General features: G+C 34.3%; 1 protein-coding gene across 3 annotated transcripts in view; it reads left to right on the top strand.

Annotated features, from left to right (window-relative positions):
- Positions 1-17,598, top strand: part of Exoc6b (exocyst complex component 6B) — a 564,774-nt gene that overhangs the window by 232,787 nt on the left and 314,389 nt on the right. For all 3 annotated transcript variants that reach the window (XR_006150728.1, XM_042699684.1, XM_042699683.1), the window contains one exon: positions 1,412-1,480. Coding sequence is in view for 2 of the 3 variants with exons in the window: in XM_042699684.1 (XP_042555618.1) it covers positions 1,412-1,480 (69 nt within the window). In the remaining variant the exon portion in view is untranslated. The remainder of the gene's footprint in view (positions 1-1,411; positions 1,481-17,598) is intronic.

Here is a 17,598-nt window from a genome sequence, read left to right as displayed (position 1 = left end):
GTTTTAATGTGGTCATTTCAAATAAGACTGCCTAAAATGATTATAAGTTAATTCTTTTAAGTATAATTATTCTTCAGCTGTAACATCTTGAGTTCTTTGCCATGTCTTTACATTCACATAAAAGTTTGTATTGCTTTGCTTGCTTACAAAGTATCTAACTATGAGGTGTTTAAATATAGAGATTTAATCTTTGTCCTCATGAGTATGAAGCATGTGAGTAGAGCAGTCAATAGATCAGAACTTATAAACAGAAATATAATAATATTGAAGGGAAAAGAGAGTAAATACAGTGAATAGTGTATATTGTAAATATAGTGAATATTGTTGAATTGTACAGTGGGTAGATTACATTAAGGAAAGCATCTTGATTAGAGAAGCTATGGCCTAAAATAAATAATGATGACCTTGGAATTAGGAATAAGTCTAACTCCATTTAGATGTGCCTCCTGCTTACATTCTGATGAATATACTAGTGTTACAGTAAAATCTTCAGCTAAGTCTTTCTTTTGATTATTTCTTTATTTCTTTCTATTTCTTTAGTTTTTTTTTTTTCCCCCTGGTTTGCTGTGGACCTGGGCCTGGGCACTGTCCCTGAGCTTTTCAGCTCAGGGTGAGCACTCCACCACTTGAGCCACATCCCACTTCCAGTTTTCTTGTGGTTTATTGGAGATCAGAGTCTCACAGACTTTCTAGCCTGGGCTGGCTTTGAACTGGAATCCTCAGATCTCAGCCTCCTGAGGAGCTAGGATTACAGGTGTGAGCCACTGGCGCCTCCTGTTTTTTTGTTTTGTTCAATGTGTCCTTTCAATATCTCCTTTTATTCTTGTTGAATCTCTATATGTTAGCAGGTAATTTATTTTCTCCTTTTTTTTTTTTTTTTTTAGTGCCAGTCATTTCATTTTTTAGTTGAGGAAATCCAGGCTAATCTAGATTGTGACATATTTATTACTAGGTTGCATAACAGACTAATTTAGGCGTCAAGACATCACTCCAGCTCTTACCTAACTTTTTTTTTTCCTATTTAGTTTAATCAACATATGTTACTTACTTTATAATATTCTGGAATTATTTCTGGTTTGACTTTTTTACTTTTTTAAAAAATGTGATCTCCCCTCTTCTAGTATATACTGTATTTTGATTGTATGATGATTTAATTGTTCACTAATTTTTGTATCTTTCAGAACTTGTCTGTTAGGCCATCTAATTCATCTTGTATGGCAAGTTTTGGTGTTTAGGATCAAACACTGATCATTGAAACTTATTTTTATACGTATACACAAAAATTTCCCACTTTTATATTTCCAGTTAGAACTGTCACTCATTGTTTTTAAATTACTTAACTAGTAAGAATAAATGCATTTGTTCTTAATTGTTTTAATTGAACTTTTTTGTGATAATCTTGTGTTTGCAGGTACCTGGGGCCCAAGATTTGGTGGACTTCTCTCCTGTTTATCGATGTCTACATATATATTCTGTCTTGGTAAGTCTTTACTTGGCTTTCCTATAAAAGACGTATATTGAATTCAAACCTTTCATTTTTTGGATTTGGTAGTTGTTCTGTTTGTTACTAAGTACAAGGAATGAAAACTGGTACTGTTTAAGGAATACTAACTTAAGAAAATAACATATTCTGCTCTTGCTTCTTGAATCTTAATTAAAAAATTTATTTATTGTTATTATAAAGGTAACAAATAGAGCAGTTACAGTTATGTAAGTCAGATAATGAATACATTTCTTTTTGGACAATATCATCCCTTCTTTCACTCTCTCCTAGTGAATTTCTTTTTTTATAATTGTTATGTAATATGTGATAGCTAGTGACATTTCTATCAGTCATCAACTGATTAGTAAGTTATCTCTAAGCATAGTAACATATTCAGATTTCTGTTTTAAATCTAATAATGTAATTACTTACATTGCAATAGCCTGCTATTATACATTAAAATAGTATTTGTGAACACTGTTTACCTTTTCATTCCTGATGCAATTATTCCTTTGTCCTATAAAGCACATGGAAAAAATGCAAAGTATTTTCCCTCTTATTCTCAGAGGAGAAAATACTACTTTAGGAAATGATCCCTTTTTCCATCTTGTTAGCACATCTACATCCAGACACATAAGTATAAACAAAGTTAATAAAAAAAATTAAACTATTGTATTAACAAACAGATGAGAGAAGTCCTTTGAATTTTAATAAAGCTTATATGTTTTTAATGTGTTCAAGTATGTCTTAATGAGCATATATATTTTATTTCTGCATATGTTTAACACCATGTCACTTAGTCATTGTGGAACACTGGTCTGGGGACTTTAATGGCCTGAAGTATTTTGTGATAGAACTTGATTAGTTCTTCCACTTTCTAATGTTTCCCTATCCCGCCTCAGTTTTCTTACCACTTCATTCTATTCTCACCTCTTTTCTTTCCCCTCTCCTCTGTACCTCTGCTCTCCTCTTTTTTCCCTCATTTTTATTATATAATAAGATGAAGTCAGGTGTCTATGGAATTGAATCAAGGCTTTTAAAATAATATGTCATGCATAGAGAATTAGATCATATTTATCTTAGATTGTGACACATTTGTTATCATTTTAATATAAGATTTCCTTTTATATTTTATTTTGTTATTATTTGATCATTAATTACCTATGTACAGCCTACATATCTCTGCTTCAGAAGTATAGTGTTTAAATGGTTACTATATGGTTATGGATATGTCTGTGTTCTTGAGAAAAGTATAGTGAGTTTTGTATATGTTTGTGTTTTTAATTTACTCAAGTAATATGATGTGCCTGTGTATAGTTCTATTGTTTGTATTATTTTTTGTTCAGCATTTTTATAGTCTGTATATCTAGTTCATTTTCTTTTACTAATGCATGAAATTAATATCTTATATTTGCTATGTTTTAATTATGTATTGACACTTAAATTGCCTCTGGGATCCTGCTAACAAATAGTACTTTTGTGTGGACTTGTGTGAGTTTTTGTGGTTTCTATTCCTTTGAGTAGAATTGTTAGATTATAAGTTTTTAATACTTCATTGATTTCTAATGATTTCTAACCTGATGGATATTGAATGGAATCTCTGTTTTAAGTTGTATTTCTTGGGCTACTGGTAAAATTTTGAATCTTTATAGATTTAATGATCATTTACTGTCTACTTTTTATTTTTCTTCATTTTGAAAATATTTTATATGATCATACTATTGTCTATTTTTTAATCTTAGTGTTCATATTGGGTATCTTTTTTGTTTTTTTCTTATTCTTTTGGCTGGAAAGAGAAATTTTAGAAATCTATATCTTGTAGATATTAACAATTTAGAGTATTGCAAATGTATCTTTTTCTACCTTGTCACTAGGTTCTAAATTATATTTAGATTTATTTGGTTCTTAATGTAATTCGAATACAATCAAGCCCATCAAGTTTGTATTTCATGCATTTTGAATTGTATTAAAAAATCCTATTTCAAGGCCACAGAATATTGTCCTTACCGTTTTTCACATTTTATTGGGATAAATCTTATTATCCATTTACATTTTCAATATGTAGTTTTTTTGTATGAAATAGATTTGGAGAGGCAAGAATCAATCAATAATATATATTTTAAAATGATTACAGTACACCGGGAGAAACATTATGTTTTCTGAGTATTTATAATATCAAAGCACTATATCTTATCTTCATGTATATGCTAGTTTTTATAAGCTTTGTATAGGTCTTATTGTGTAAAAATACATTTGTTTCAAGTGAGAATTCTATAATAGTGATTCATAAGCATATTACATTTAATAATCTAAATAATTTAAATGATGTTTAGTGGTTTTATGATGTTAGAGTAACATTTCTCATACATGAAATAGGATAAAACTAGACTTAATTGTGTAGTTTTTCAGGTAGCACCTAATTTAGTCTTTGGAAAGCAAGTGGTATTCAGTAAGTGATAGTTTTATTAAAGGTGAGAGTTATATTATCTCTTGTGAATATTTTGACATAGTAATAGTATGAGTTTTAATAAAGGTGAGAGTTATATTATCTCCTATGAATGTTTTGACATAGTAATAATTGTATGATATCTAATTTCCTTTCCACATTCTTAATTGTGTAATGGATTTATAGTGCTAAGCTATTTGTAATTCTTTAGCAAAGTAATGCTCCAGAAAAGAAAGACATTAAGTTGTCATTTGAAAACTTTTACACGTTAGCATCGTGTAATATTGAAATATTTGATATTCATAAATTTCTATAGTAAGTTGTAATATAATGATTTGTAATTTCTATAGGAATTTGCCATATCATTTATGTGGCAAAAACTAGTCTTTCTGTTTTCTAGCTTTGAAAATGTACACTAAATGGCAGAAATTTGGCTCTGTTACTTTTGGAATATAGGTTTGTGTTTTAGACATTACTGTTGCAGACTTACAGGGACTTTGCCAACTTTGCTAAAGGATAGTCCAGAATTTGTATAACATCTAGTGTCAACTTCATAATGAGGGGGGTTGTAATTTTTTTGGGGGGGGTCTGTCATGGGGCATGAACTCTGGGTCTGTGCTCTTCAAGGCCAGTGCACTACCACTTGAGCCAGAGCACCACTTCCAGTTTTCTGGTTTATTGGACATAAGAGTCTCATAGACTTTCCTGCCTAGGCTGTCTTTGAACCGTGATCCTCAGATTGCAGTCTCCTGAGTAGCTAGGATTACAAGCATGAGCCACTGGCGTCTGGCCGGGTTGTAATTTTTTACTTATTTGTTTGCCCATTCTCAAATCACTAACTTATATTACTGTATGATAAAGGATTTCTTCTTATGATAGTAACAATAGTATTTTTAAATGGCTTACTCAATATATTTATATAGTTAATATCAATGTTCAACTTTAAGCAAAGAGGTTTTGGGAATAGAACAATCGAGACAGAAAAAAATCAACAATGTTTTTCTCATTTATTTCCATCCCAATTCTTAGTTCTGCTTCTTTATTTATCATTTTTTCATCAATCCAGTGATATATTTATATCACTACTTTGAATCTGTATCTCACTGAGCCTTCTGACTTCGTCTTTGTTGTTCATTTTCTCTTTTTAATTCTTACTCTATTGTATTCCTTTACAATATGTTGCCTGTTTTGGTCTCTGTGGGCTCTGCTTCTTGGTATCTTTCACTATTCTCAGGGTTTTACCGAGGTTCCTCTTCTCTTTGTTTCTTGTCTTACTTAAAAAATGGAAGTGATAAGAACTTTTAGTCCTGTATTTTCATTCCTCAGTTTTTCATTTAGTTTCATCCTTGCATATACAATCTACTGGGGCTGGGCTACAGCTCAGTGGTAGAGCATGTGTTTAGCATTCATGTGACTCCTAAGATCAATCTCCAGCATCCCTTCCCTAACCCAGAAAAAGAAAAAAAGTTATGGAACCTAGCATTCGTAGATTTCACTGGCAGTAGAAAAATCTCACTTTATTTTTCTAAAGTAACTCATTGTCTCTTGCTTCCCCACTCCGGCTTAATCTGCTTCTGAATTTTCAGTGGTCCCAGATTGTAGTAGCATCATCTGTCTAGTTACTAGCCAGAAACCTAAACTGTTGTTTTTTTCTTACTATCATGAATTAGTTGAGTTTCAGCTTATCCTCCCTTATCCTAAAACTAACTTCAAATTCTTATCAGAATTATAAAAACTGTCTTCTTAACTGTTTTCTCTAATTTTTATTTGAAACCCTTAACTTAGTTTTCACTATAGTTCTAATAATGTATCTAATATACAAATCAGATATAGGTATTATCTGCTTAAAATTCTCTAATAGGTTGTTTGTAAAGTAAAATATACAAGTCTAAAAGGCCTTCCATATTTACTGCTGTTTCCACTTTGCTTTTATATACAGAAATACTTCTGATTTTTTAATGCACAGTGCTCTTTTGTGCCTCTTATTCTTTCTCCATGCTAACTATTCTGTTTGAATTTCTGTCCCCACTTTTTTTATTTAGTGGTATTTATTTATTTATACGGTGTCCTCAAGCAAATTTTCCTGACATTCCAGCGTGAGCTCAGTGATTCCCTTCTCCTTCATGCTTGCTTAGAACACAGTGCATATTTGTGGTAGTGCATACTGTATTATATCACCATATTCTTAACTATGTTCTTTTCCTTAATAGATTGTAAGCTCATTTAGGGCAAGTATAATGTTTATTTTCTTTTATTTTTTTAGCCTTGACACTTAGCACTTAGTATTAGTAGTATGTAATACTGAATAAATATTTGTTTTTGATTTTGAGAGATAACTACCCTCCTTTGACCTGCAGTGAATTGTACTCTCAGACACTGTTACACAATATCAGGGCAGGGACTTATACAAGGGAAAACAGTTCTATTGGTGTCCAACGGAAGGATCATAACATAAGTAACAAAAAGTTCTAATATTTTGTCATTTACAATAGTGTTTATCTGAACTTTTGGCCTGGAGCATAACAAGGCACACTTTGAATAAACATGGCAATATTTATTATTTTTAGTGAAACCGACCTTCCATTCACCCCCCTTTTATGGCTGTGCTGCTTATAAATTCCCAAAGGATTATTTGAAAAATCCTACTTATATCTGCCAGCCTTATCAGTAGGGCAGGAGTTCACGTATTGTAACAGGAGGTCAGATTTCGGTCATGGTCTTATAGATGGGGCCAAGCACCTGTAAATTCTTCCTTTGGTGACTAAAGTGAAGTACAATATCAAACAGTCAGTGAGACTTTTCTAGGAAGTGCTGAACTTTGACAGGAAGGGCAAACTTTGGAGGGTGGGGTGGGGGGGAAGAAAGTGAACAGGGTCAGATAGTGGTTAATTGACTTGGTCCTTGATATAATAATGCAATGGAAGCATGCAGGGCAAAGGTAGGTGCATTTTATGGAATTGTTTTAAACAATTTTGTGGTTTAAGTCATCATATACAGTAATAGTTAGGAAGGTAAGGAGAAGCAGACTGTAAAACATCATCCTTAAAGAAAAAACATCATCTTTAAAGGGAAAACAGCATGAAGTAAATGTTTTACTGTTAGCGTTAGCACTGAATAACAGTAACTGAAGTTCTTTTACAATGTGTAGTTATTAAGTGTACAGACAACTTTCTAGTAAATATAGAAATGAATCTGTCTTGCCTAATTTTAAAACTTAGTGATGTATGCCATTCTTATAGGTTCCAATACTAGACCCTAGCTCAATTTGGTAATGATTTGCATGTACTATAATTTCTTTATACAACGAAACATCTTTCTGAATGTGCATCAAGTTCATAGCTCCCTTATTCTTGAGTACATATCCCATAATAAGCAATCACTAAGAGAGAAGAGAAAACCATACCCGAAGTTTGTGAGTTTTGTGATCCTGTCTTGTATTATCTTGGTTATGAACTATCTGATCATCTAAACACATCTCATTAACGATTTAAATTCCTAATTACAAATGTTGTCAAAATGTGTTTGTATATTTTTTTACATGTATCTTGTATTATAAGACATATTTTAAAAAGTTTTCTGATATTTTGTGTCTAGGGTTAGCAACTATGCTATGGTGTATGTATGTATAATTTAAGTAAGCCACAAACCTCCAGGATTAGATGAATCACAAAGACCTAGTTTTGTCTACTATTTCTCTAATTACTAAAAGTGACTATAAAATAGTCTACAATATAAGCATTGTTGTACAGGGACTTACTCTAACAATCAAAATATTTCTTTAAAAATTGTCTTAGGCAGCCAGGCACCAATGGTTCACGCCTGTAATCCTAGCTCCTCAGGAAGCTGAGATCTGAGGATCATGGTTCAAAGCCAGCCTGGGCAGGAAAGTCTGTGAGACTCTTACCTCCAATAAACAACTAGAAAACCAGAAGTTGTGCTGTGGCTCAAGGGGTAGAGTGCTCGCCTTGAACTGAAGAGTCCAAGCCCAGAGTTCCAAGCCCCACGACTGACCAAAAAAAAAAAAAAAGTATTAGGCAAGCAGCTTCCAAGAATTGTCTGAAAATTATGGACCTCTTACCCATAGAAAATATGCATATGTGTAAGTAATTTTGGTACAAGTAGTATTTGTTTTATTTTGCTTGCTTTCAGGGTGTCATTATGTAGCCCAGCGTGGCCTAGAACTTGTGATCTTCCTACGTCAGCCCCTAAGTGCTGGATTATAGGTTCATACCACTATATGACAGCTGTACATGCAGTATGGGACTAGAATTTCAGAGGATTTCTCATGTCCCTGAATCTTATCTATAGATGGAGAATGAATGTCCTCTAAAGGGAAGTACAGGCTAACTTACGTTTCAGGTATCTATTGAATATAGGCCTGTGCCCCAGAGTAACTTACCTCAAAGCTCTTTGACTACTCCCTGTAATAAGTCTCCTAACAATTTTCTACTATTTTGCCTATTTCTTAGAGTTGGAAAACCTGTTAAAAATCTAAATGTAAAAGCATCTTTCAAAGTGACTTTGTTTCTCTGTCATAAATCTTTATTCCCTAGGTAGCCGATATAACAGGCTGATGACCTGTTTTTCTTATTAGAAATAAGTTAGCCTTTGAGCCAAGCTAAGTTTTGTCCCTTGAATTCTTTAGTTAGAAAGGTTCAGAACAGAGATTTAGAAATAATTATAGGAACTGTTAGTAATTGATCTCTGTAGTCCATCAAATTTAGAATACTGTACTTATTTGCTTTTTAGGAACTCTACTGTAATTAGAAGTGAATAGGCTACAGAGCTAATATTTAACCAGTGTCTATTCACAATACTTAATGGCCACTGGCAGCAGCCAAAGATGGAGTAGGCTGGGCAGGAATCTTTCTGGAACATGTTTCTCCCACTCTTAATCTGAGGATTTCTACTAGTAGGGTCTGTAGTGGCATCTGGGAGAAACTACAAAAACCATGGTCATGTAACTATAGATAATGGCAAGGAAAGGATTTGCAGAGTGGAAAAAGAAACAAAAATAAATCATTCTAAGCATATTTTTTAAGGTGTTAGGTCTTAGATCATTTACTATATACCTCTGATAAAAAATCAGGCCAGTGAGAAATACATGGAAAATTCTAGGTATTTAGAAATTATGAATAATCATTTTCTTATTTTATCTTTCCAAAGATGAGGGTGGGGGAGATGCAGAGAGAAAGAGAGAGAGAGAGAGAGAGAGAGAGACAGACAGACAGACAGACAGACAGACAGACAGCAACAGAGACAACATTTTGTTAGTGGTTAAGAAATTGGAAATTGTGAATTGTGGGTCTAAAGCTCTAGCATTGCCAGAGACATCTAACTCAGTGATCCAGATGTTCTGAAAGTTGTTTCTGGAGATGTATTTTTCAGGAATGCTAGTTTCATCATTGATCTATTAAAATATAAATAAGAGTTCTTGCTGAAACACTGTCTTAATCATTTAGCTTTTTACATCAGTGATTAATATATTCTAAGATTTTTTTTCCTAGAGGTTAAACTTTACTACAGCAACCAGCATAACATGTCTGACTGATACATTGAGAGATGCAAAGATGATCAGATAACCTATTCTCAAAAAGCTTATAACTTAGTGAAACTAAAGAAAAGCTGCTTTATAAGAGACCTGGAGAAATAGTAGTATAAAAATCTGCCATATTTATTTGAAATACATGGATCTTATTTGGGAAATAAGTCAAGAACATCAAACTTTTAATGGAAAAGCTTTCCTGAGAACAGTAATTTGAATTCAGTAGGCACCATTTTCAAACCTTCTGGGATAGCATTGGTTTTCAGATATTTATATGCTTGCAATTTATTTTTAAGAACTTTAGAAGCTGATATTTAGATACAATCCCTTTTGGTTCTTTTTATTTTTAACTTTTTATATTTTAAATAAGTAGGATGTGATTATATATTTTTGGAGACTTTTTTAACAAACTGTATCTTAGAGGAAAGTTACCATTACTAAATTAGGCATGCATGCCTACTTAAGTCTATATAGTTACCTTTTGGTTCTTTTTGTGATTACTGTCTTATTTTAATTTTAAATGACTTATTTCCCTTTTTAGGATATTAAGACAAATACAAATTTTACCTTTAAGGAACCAACATGTCCTGTTAGAAACAAAGCTTTCTGGTTTGGTTCCTTGGTGATCTTGATTACTGAGCAATAAGAATGTATTCTAACTATTTTCTTTAGAGATACACTTTTTAATGTGGAAAGTTTTTGTCCTGAAGTATTTGGTGACTCGTAGTCTATTTCTGACACTTACCAGGTTGTCTCATCACTCTCCTGCCATATCTCACTGTCTCCTAGCGTCATTGACCCACTAGTGCCTGGTGGGGTTAGATAGGCATAAACACTGCATAGATCATAGAGAAAAAGCTGAGGGTGAGGTACTTTGTGCACTGCATTGATAAGGACACAGGAAAAGCCATTTATAGTGATAACTTTCCTGCAGTGTAGGCTAATGGGCCCTGGTTTGTAGTAGCTGTAATCTAACTTCTTATAATTGTCATATTGCTCTTTTAACCTGGTGACCTTCTTATCGGTGGGCATATGTATCATTTGGCTTTGAATTAAACAAGAAGCAAAAAGCAAGCAAGCAAGCAGTGAGTTATTTAAAAAAAATCTTTGTAGACATGTTTGCATTTGTTTTTCAAAATGCTTCCTTTAAAACTATTGAACTTCTCAATAATTTTAAACACAAATCTCACCTAAACAGCTTTAGCACCAGAGTAGCATAATTACTTCTTTTCAAGCTATGACAAAGTAAACAAGCAATTTGTTTTCCATATAGTACTAGTAATTCTGAAATTATAGAGACTGTGCTTAAAATCTGAAGTGTATCACTATTTTAGGAAAAATGAGTTACTTAATGTAGTCTGAATATGCCTTCCTCTCTCTTTATGCTGATCCTGTGCTTGAATTCAGGGCCTGGGCACTAGGCACTATCCTTGAATGTTTTGGCTTAAGATTTGTGCTCTAACACTTGAGCCACAGCTTTACTGTTTTTGTTTTTGTTTTGTTGGTGGTAATTGGAGATAACAATCTCATAGACTTTTCCTCCAAAACTGGCTTCACCCATGATCCTCAGATCTTAGCCTCCTGAGTAGCTAGGACTACATGTGTGAGCCTCCTGGGCCCAGCTGTATTATTCTGCTCTTGTTTATCTCTCTCACCTAACTTGTATTTGTGCTTTTTCTCCTACTTGTTTGCACCCTATGCTAGCTTTTCTGAATGGATTCTGCCTTTGCTTAATTTCTTTTGATGACTGGTCAAAGTTATGCCAAATTTCTTCTAATTCTGAGACATTTTATAATTCTCTCCCTCATCTCAGATATCCAGTGAGATCTCTTACTAATTTCTTTCTTACATTATGCATTTTTCTTCCTATCACCTATTGTGGTTATCAAGTCAAAATCCTACTCAAAGAAAATTTTTAGTTTTGTGTTGCAAAGATGCCTAGGGTAATATATTGTCCTAATAATTTTTAGTATATAGAGGGGACATAGTGACTGAGGCTGATCTTATAGGGAGCAAAGTATCCTTTTGTTTTATGGGATACTTTATTCATTTAGATAGTTACATGAGTGGCATATACCAAAGTGATCTTTGTACAGAAGCATATATTTATTTATGATTGCTTGTAGCAGGTATAATGAAGGAGGTGTTTTTTCCCTCTTCTTCTAAACTTAAGAATTCAAGTTTGAGTGGTGGGTTTTGAGTGTAAGGCTTTGAGTTCAAACCCTAGTACCACAAAAACAAAACAAATTAAAACAATCTCTAAACCTTATGAATAGAATGGTTTTATTTTAAAGACTAGTAATTTGAAAAATATGACATTGAGACTGTGGAAGATTTGCTACTTTTTCAGATATAATCAATATATGTGTGTGTGTGTGTGTGTGTGTGTGTGTGTGTGTGTATGTATGTTGGTGCATTATTGGTTGAATGCACAGAGGAAAACCTGTAATGTGGAGGATCAACTATTATCGCTTGGAACTATTTGGAAATATATTAAATTTATCAGATTGTCTTATAAGTACTTTAGGAATTTCCTGAGAATAAACATATCTTAGCTATCCATAGAATAGGTTCCAATTTCAGAAAACTTAATATTTTCTTACAAAATTATTCACAGTCAAATTTTGTCAGTGCACTAAAGATACCCTCTATACCCTATTTTTTCTCCCATGTAGAGGATTTTAATCTATAGTAGACATTAGCACACTATGGTCCAGGTAGAATAAATGAGTAAATGAATATGAAAAATTCTTCATCATAGTACATTATTAATATCAAGGACTAATCAAATAAACTTGAATCTAATCTTGAGCTGTGTACATTACTTAAAGCTTCCTTACCCTCAACTGAACTGTGTACATTACTTAAAAGTTTCTGACCCTCAACTTACTAATTTTAGAAATGCAAGTAATAGTTTAATCTCCAATATTTCTATAAGAATCAGATGAAAAAATGTATTCAAGAACACATGGTACTTGGAATATATTAAATCTAGTACGTGTACTATACTGATTCTTAAACATTTCTTTCAACTTACACATACTCTACTCATCTCTCAGTCACTAAATTATATTTCAGTTACAGAAAAGATTTTAAGGAGTGCTACAAAGAAGGAATAGGGAATAGGAATTGGACTAGTGTTTGTATAGAAATAAATGCATAAATATTAGAAATAATTCAAGGAAAATGGTGCACTTCTTCCTCAAACATGTTCCCATTTCATGTTACTGTTATGAAAATCCTAACCTAGGGATTAAAAATTATGAAATCAGAATTATATTAAGTTAGCCAGGCCCAAAGAAACATAGGTCCTATTGTTTCCCTTATTTGCAATAACCAGAATATGTCTGGGACAAACAGAAAAGCTCAAAAGCTATGTACATATGACCAGATAAGATGACATTAAGCAAAATAAACTCCAAGATAGGGACACAAGTGATTTTTTTCTTTATTGCTATTGTTCCTAACAATATAATACAATATAATACATAGTATATTATAATATAACATTTATATTGCATATTTATAATGTACCTTGTGATTTTTTTGTTTCTTTGTATGTTCCTCTCCCAGGGTATAACCCCTGTTTTCGTTGTGTTTGATGTTGGTGCCCTTCATCTTATATATACACTTCTCTAGCTTGGGGTGAGGGGAAGAGAAAAAACAAAATGCTTAAATAGGGATACAGGTTGACCCATTGTAACAATGAGATGTACAAGACACTATGTTGAAAAACGAACTTTATAATTTAGGATGGATGGGGGGGAGGGTAAGGGGAGAAGGGAAGGTAGGGGAAAAACAAAGGAGGAGGTAACAATGCTTGATAGGAAATGTTTTCATTACATTGCTCACGTAACTGTAACCCCTCTGTACAATATTTTTACAATCAAAATGTAGTTTAAAAATTATGAAATCAGGAGAAGAAGGGCTTTTGTTTGTCCTGTCTTTTAGTCATCTCTTTTTAGAGAAGAGGCTTAAGGCAATAAAATTACTGACCTAAAGCCATACAGATGGTGAATAATGTGAGTAGAACTTACAGCTGGGTATAAGCTCTCTGTTTTGGGTACTTCATCAATTATTATGATCAAAACAGCAAAACCTCATGCGCTTCATGTGAAGATCTATTCTGTGTATTTTGCAAGTGTTAATTTATCTAGAAAATGAATGAAGTATGCACTAAATAAACTTAGTTAGCCATGTCTTTTCTTCTACCACAAGTCAGGGACTTGGTTTCCTGTGAACAATGCCTGGGAATAGGGATGAGTGTCAGAATGCTTTTTTATACTTTGTAAGGTTACCTTTTCAAAAAGTCTTTTCTCTTTAAGAGTTGACCATACTTTAAAAAATATGATTTTATTATTAGTAAAGTGTTGTATAGAGGGATTACCATTTTGTAAGTAAGGTTACAAATATATATCTTTATTGGATAATGTCACCTGCCCATACTTTTAACAATTCTGTTCACTCGTATTTTAGTGACAGTGTTTGAACACTTGCTTAGGGAGGGAAAGTGGGAGAAAGTGGAGGGAGGGGCTAACACTTTCAGAAGAAATGTACTCATTACCTGACTTATGTAACTGTAACCCCTCTCTGTATATCATCATTTACAATTAAATTAAAATTTTAAAAAAGTTTGCTTAGGTTGTCCGCACCATTTTGTAGGGATGTCTAATGACTGTAGTCACTATGGGAAAATGGCCTGATAGTCCTTTCAAGATTATAACATCAAATTCTATTCTTGTATGAAAATTAGTCTGTGTGTTTAGTCTGCACCCCTAAAGCCAGTATCGAATATGAGAATGTTTTACAATGTTTTATAGTAGGAGTTATACCTTTGTCATTATTCAAGTTTTTAGAAGAGGATTGAGGATACTTTTTTTGTTTACTTGTATTTAGACAATTGCTTTCCTAGATTTTCCTTCATTGTTCTTATTGGAAAATGCAAAACTTAGCAAAGTTCATGAATATGAGGGTTGGAGAAAACCCAGAAGAACATGGGGACCCCATGTTATGGGGACCCCATAACAGCTTGGTTCAAGGCTTGGCCTGCTGACGGGGTATCGAGAGGCTGACATCACCGCCCATGGGGTGTGCAGCCAGATGGGGTTGTCATATGGTTGAAAGGGGCAGAGCATGCTATTGGAGGAGGGTGGGGCATCGAGCCCCACATGGGGAGCTGTCAAGAAGTGATTGGACATTGGGCAGCTTGGGAAGGGGCATGAATGGCAGTTGGAAACCATTGGAGTGGGGGAGGGGCACAGCCTGTATATAGGCTGCGTGTTCTGAGGCTCGGGAGTAGGGTAGAGATCAAAGAAGAGAGTAGAGAGAGGGCGAGTGGAGAGAGAGACAGCAGGAGGGGAAAGCAGGCAATAGGCACCTACCAGAGCAGAGCAGGGCAGGTCTGTGGAGGGCAGGGCAAGTCTCCTCAAGGGGCCATTTGGGACCTTCCTCTAGAGAGGCCTGTGGAGTGGCGCCTCCCGGAGCAGAGCAGGGCAGGCCCGTGGAGAGTGGAGAGGCCTGCAGAGAAGGAGGAAAGAAAGAAAAGGAAAAGCCTTCCCCTTTGGAGGTTTGGAGCTTTGGAAGACTGAGGTTTGGAGGTTTTTAGACCGACTAATTGGTGGTTTGCAGAACAACTAATAAAGGTCGGGCTGCCTGTTGGAGGCTTGGAGGTTTGTTGGTCGAGGCTGCTCTTGGTTCTGGGTATCTAGCCCAGGACAAGGTAGTCACAGGAAGTCTTTCTGTTGTAAATAGTGTAAATAAATTTGTTATCTTAACCGTGCCTCGATGGATTGTCTTGCTCTTTAGAGGTCATAATTGTACAGATTACTTTTTTTTTTTGGTCCGGTGGTGGAGCCTGAACTCTGGGCCTGGGCGCTGTCCCTCAGCTCTTCAGCTCAAGGCTAGTGCTCTGCCACTTGAACCACAGCGCCACCTCCGGCTTTTTTCTTTTTGCTTATGTGGTGCTGAGGAATCGAACCCAGGGCCTCAGGCATGCAAGGCAAGTGATCTACTACTGAGCCACCTTCCCAGCCCAATTGTACATATTACTAATAAGCAGAATATGACCAAATGGGGAAGGACATGATTTACTCATGGTAGAGGGGTGAATATTAACTATCAGGAGACCATTCTCTATGGACTTATTACATGTATGTACATCTTGTAGGGAGAGACACTGTATTTTTTCCTTGTCATTTTTGTGTTTGTATAGCCAATGACTTGAAAGTAGAAATATTTCCCATTTCAGAAAAAAAAAGCAATTTAGCTACTAGCCTTGGATAGTAGCAAGCTGACCAATAGTTTTAGGAACTGACCAATAGTTTTAGTATAGCAGGATTATATGATCTTATTTTATATTTTTAAAGGAATCTTCATATTGATTTCCATAGTGGAAATTTCCAACCAGCCATGAATTCTCCCCTGTCCCTAATAACATATTACTTGTTTTCTTGATGGTGCCATGGTGACTAGGGTAAGGTAGAATCTCAATGTAATTTTAGTTTGCATTTTCCTGATGGCTAAAGATATATAACAACTTTTTCATGTGTTTATTGGCCATTTTCACCTTTTCATTTCAAAAGACTCTATTCAGTTCATATTCATACTTTTGGTTATTCATACTTTTGGTGCTTAATTTTTAAATTTCTTAATATATTCTAGATATTAATCCCCTGTCAGGTAAGTATATAACAAAGATCATTCATATGGTTCATCTTTTTTTTATTTTCCTTTCAAATTTGCATGAACCTAATAAAATTTTAAGCTGGAATAGTAGCATGCATCGATAATCAGAGCTCCCTGGAGACTGAGGCAGGAATGTATAAGTAATGTCTTTCTGGGCTATAGAGGGAGACTCCTATCTATAAGAAAATCAGGAAAAGAATGAGAAAGAGGGACAGAAAGAAAGAGAAAGATGTCATAGCACTCTTACTTGAATATCACAATTGAGAATCAGATGAGCATCCTATCTATGCTTCAGAGAGAGATGCTCAGAAAACGTTTTTTGTAAGTTCCAATGTAGAATACATCACTTGAATCTAATTTATGAGAAAGCGTTACAGAAATCACAAATGGTATTATATTATAAAAGAAACATATTTTTTGGTAATGTTAATCAGAAGAGGTAAAGAAAATTAAGGAGCTATTTCAGAGTAAAGGAAGCCAAAGAGCCTTGAGAACTTAATGCAGTACATTTTCTTAAAATAGCAGTTAACAATTATTTTTCTGTGAAGGCCCTGGTAGTATTATTTTAGGCTTTTCATGTCATTGGCTCTCTTTTAAAAAATTTTTAAATTTAAATTTTAAAAATTTTTATTTATTGTAAAGATGATAAACAGGGGCATTATAATTACATGAATAAGGTAATGTGTGTGTATGTATATTTTTTTAAATAATTATTTTGTTGATCATTGGGCTTGAACTCTGGGCCTAGGCACTGCCCCTGAACTCTTTAGCTCAAGGCTAGCATTCTACTACGTGAGCCACAGCACCATTTCCGGTTTTCTGGTAGTTAACTGGAGATAAGAGTCTCACAGACTTTCCTGCCTGGGTAGGCTTTGAACAGGATCCTCACATCTCAGCCTCCTGAATAGCTAGGATTACAGGCCTGAGCCACTGGCACCCTGCAGTGTATTTCTTGTAGAACACTTGTTACCCCCTCCCTCATTTTTCCCACTTTTCCCTCTACAATTCCCTCCCTCATGAGTTGTAACATTCATTTCCAACATAGTATCTAGTGAGTAGCATTGTTTCATTGGTTCTACATTTGGCCTACTGTGGTTCCTTTCCCTTATACAGATCAGAAAAACCTATATACAAGACAAAGAGTACAAAAACTAAAACAGAAAGAATTGAAAACAGTACATAATAAAAACCTCTTGTTTCCAATTCTTGGAGTTCATTTTAGCACACTTCATTATATGTGGTCCTATGCACTTAGCGACTGGGCTATTGTGATCCTCTACTAAGAATATCATAGACATAGTCTGGTTATAACAAATGAGGGAAATCATACAACCTGTGTTTCTTTGGGCCTGGTTTCACTTACTATAATTTTTTCCAGGTCTTTCCATTTCCTTATGAATGGGGCAATGTCAATTTTCTGATGAAAGTATAGAACTCCAT

The sequence above is a fragment of the Dipodomys spectabilis genome, unplaced genomic scaffold, assembly GCF_019054845.1.
Source record: "Dipodomys spectabilis isolate Male_0828 unplaced genomic scaffold, ASM1905484v1 ptg000262l, whole genome shotgun sequence".
Taxonomy (NCBI): Eukaryota; Metazoa; Chordata; class Mammalia; order Rodentia; family Heteromyidae; genus Dipodomys; species Dipodomys spectabilis.
Note: the sequence above shows the minus strand (reverse complement) of the source record. Positions and strands in the feature narration are given on the sequence as shown.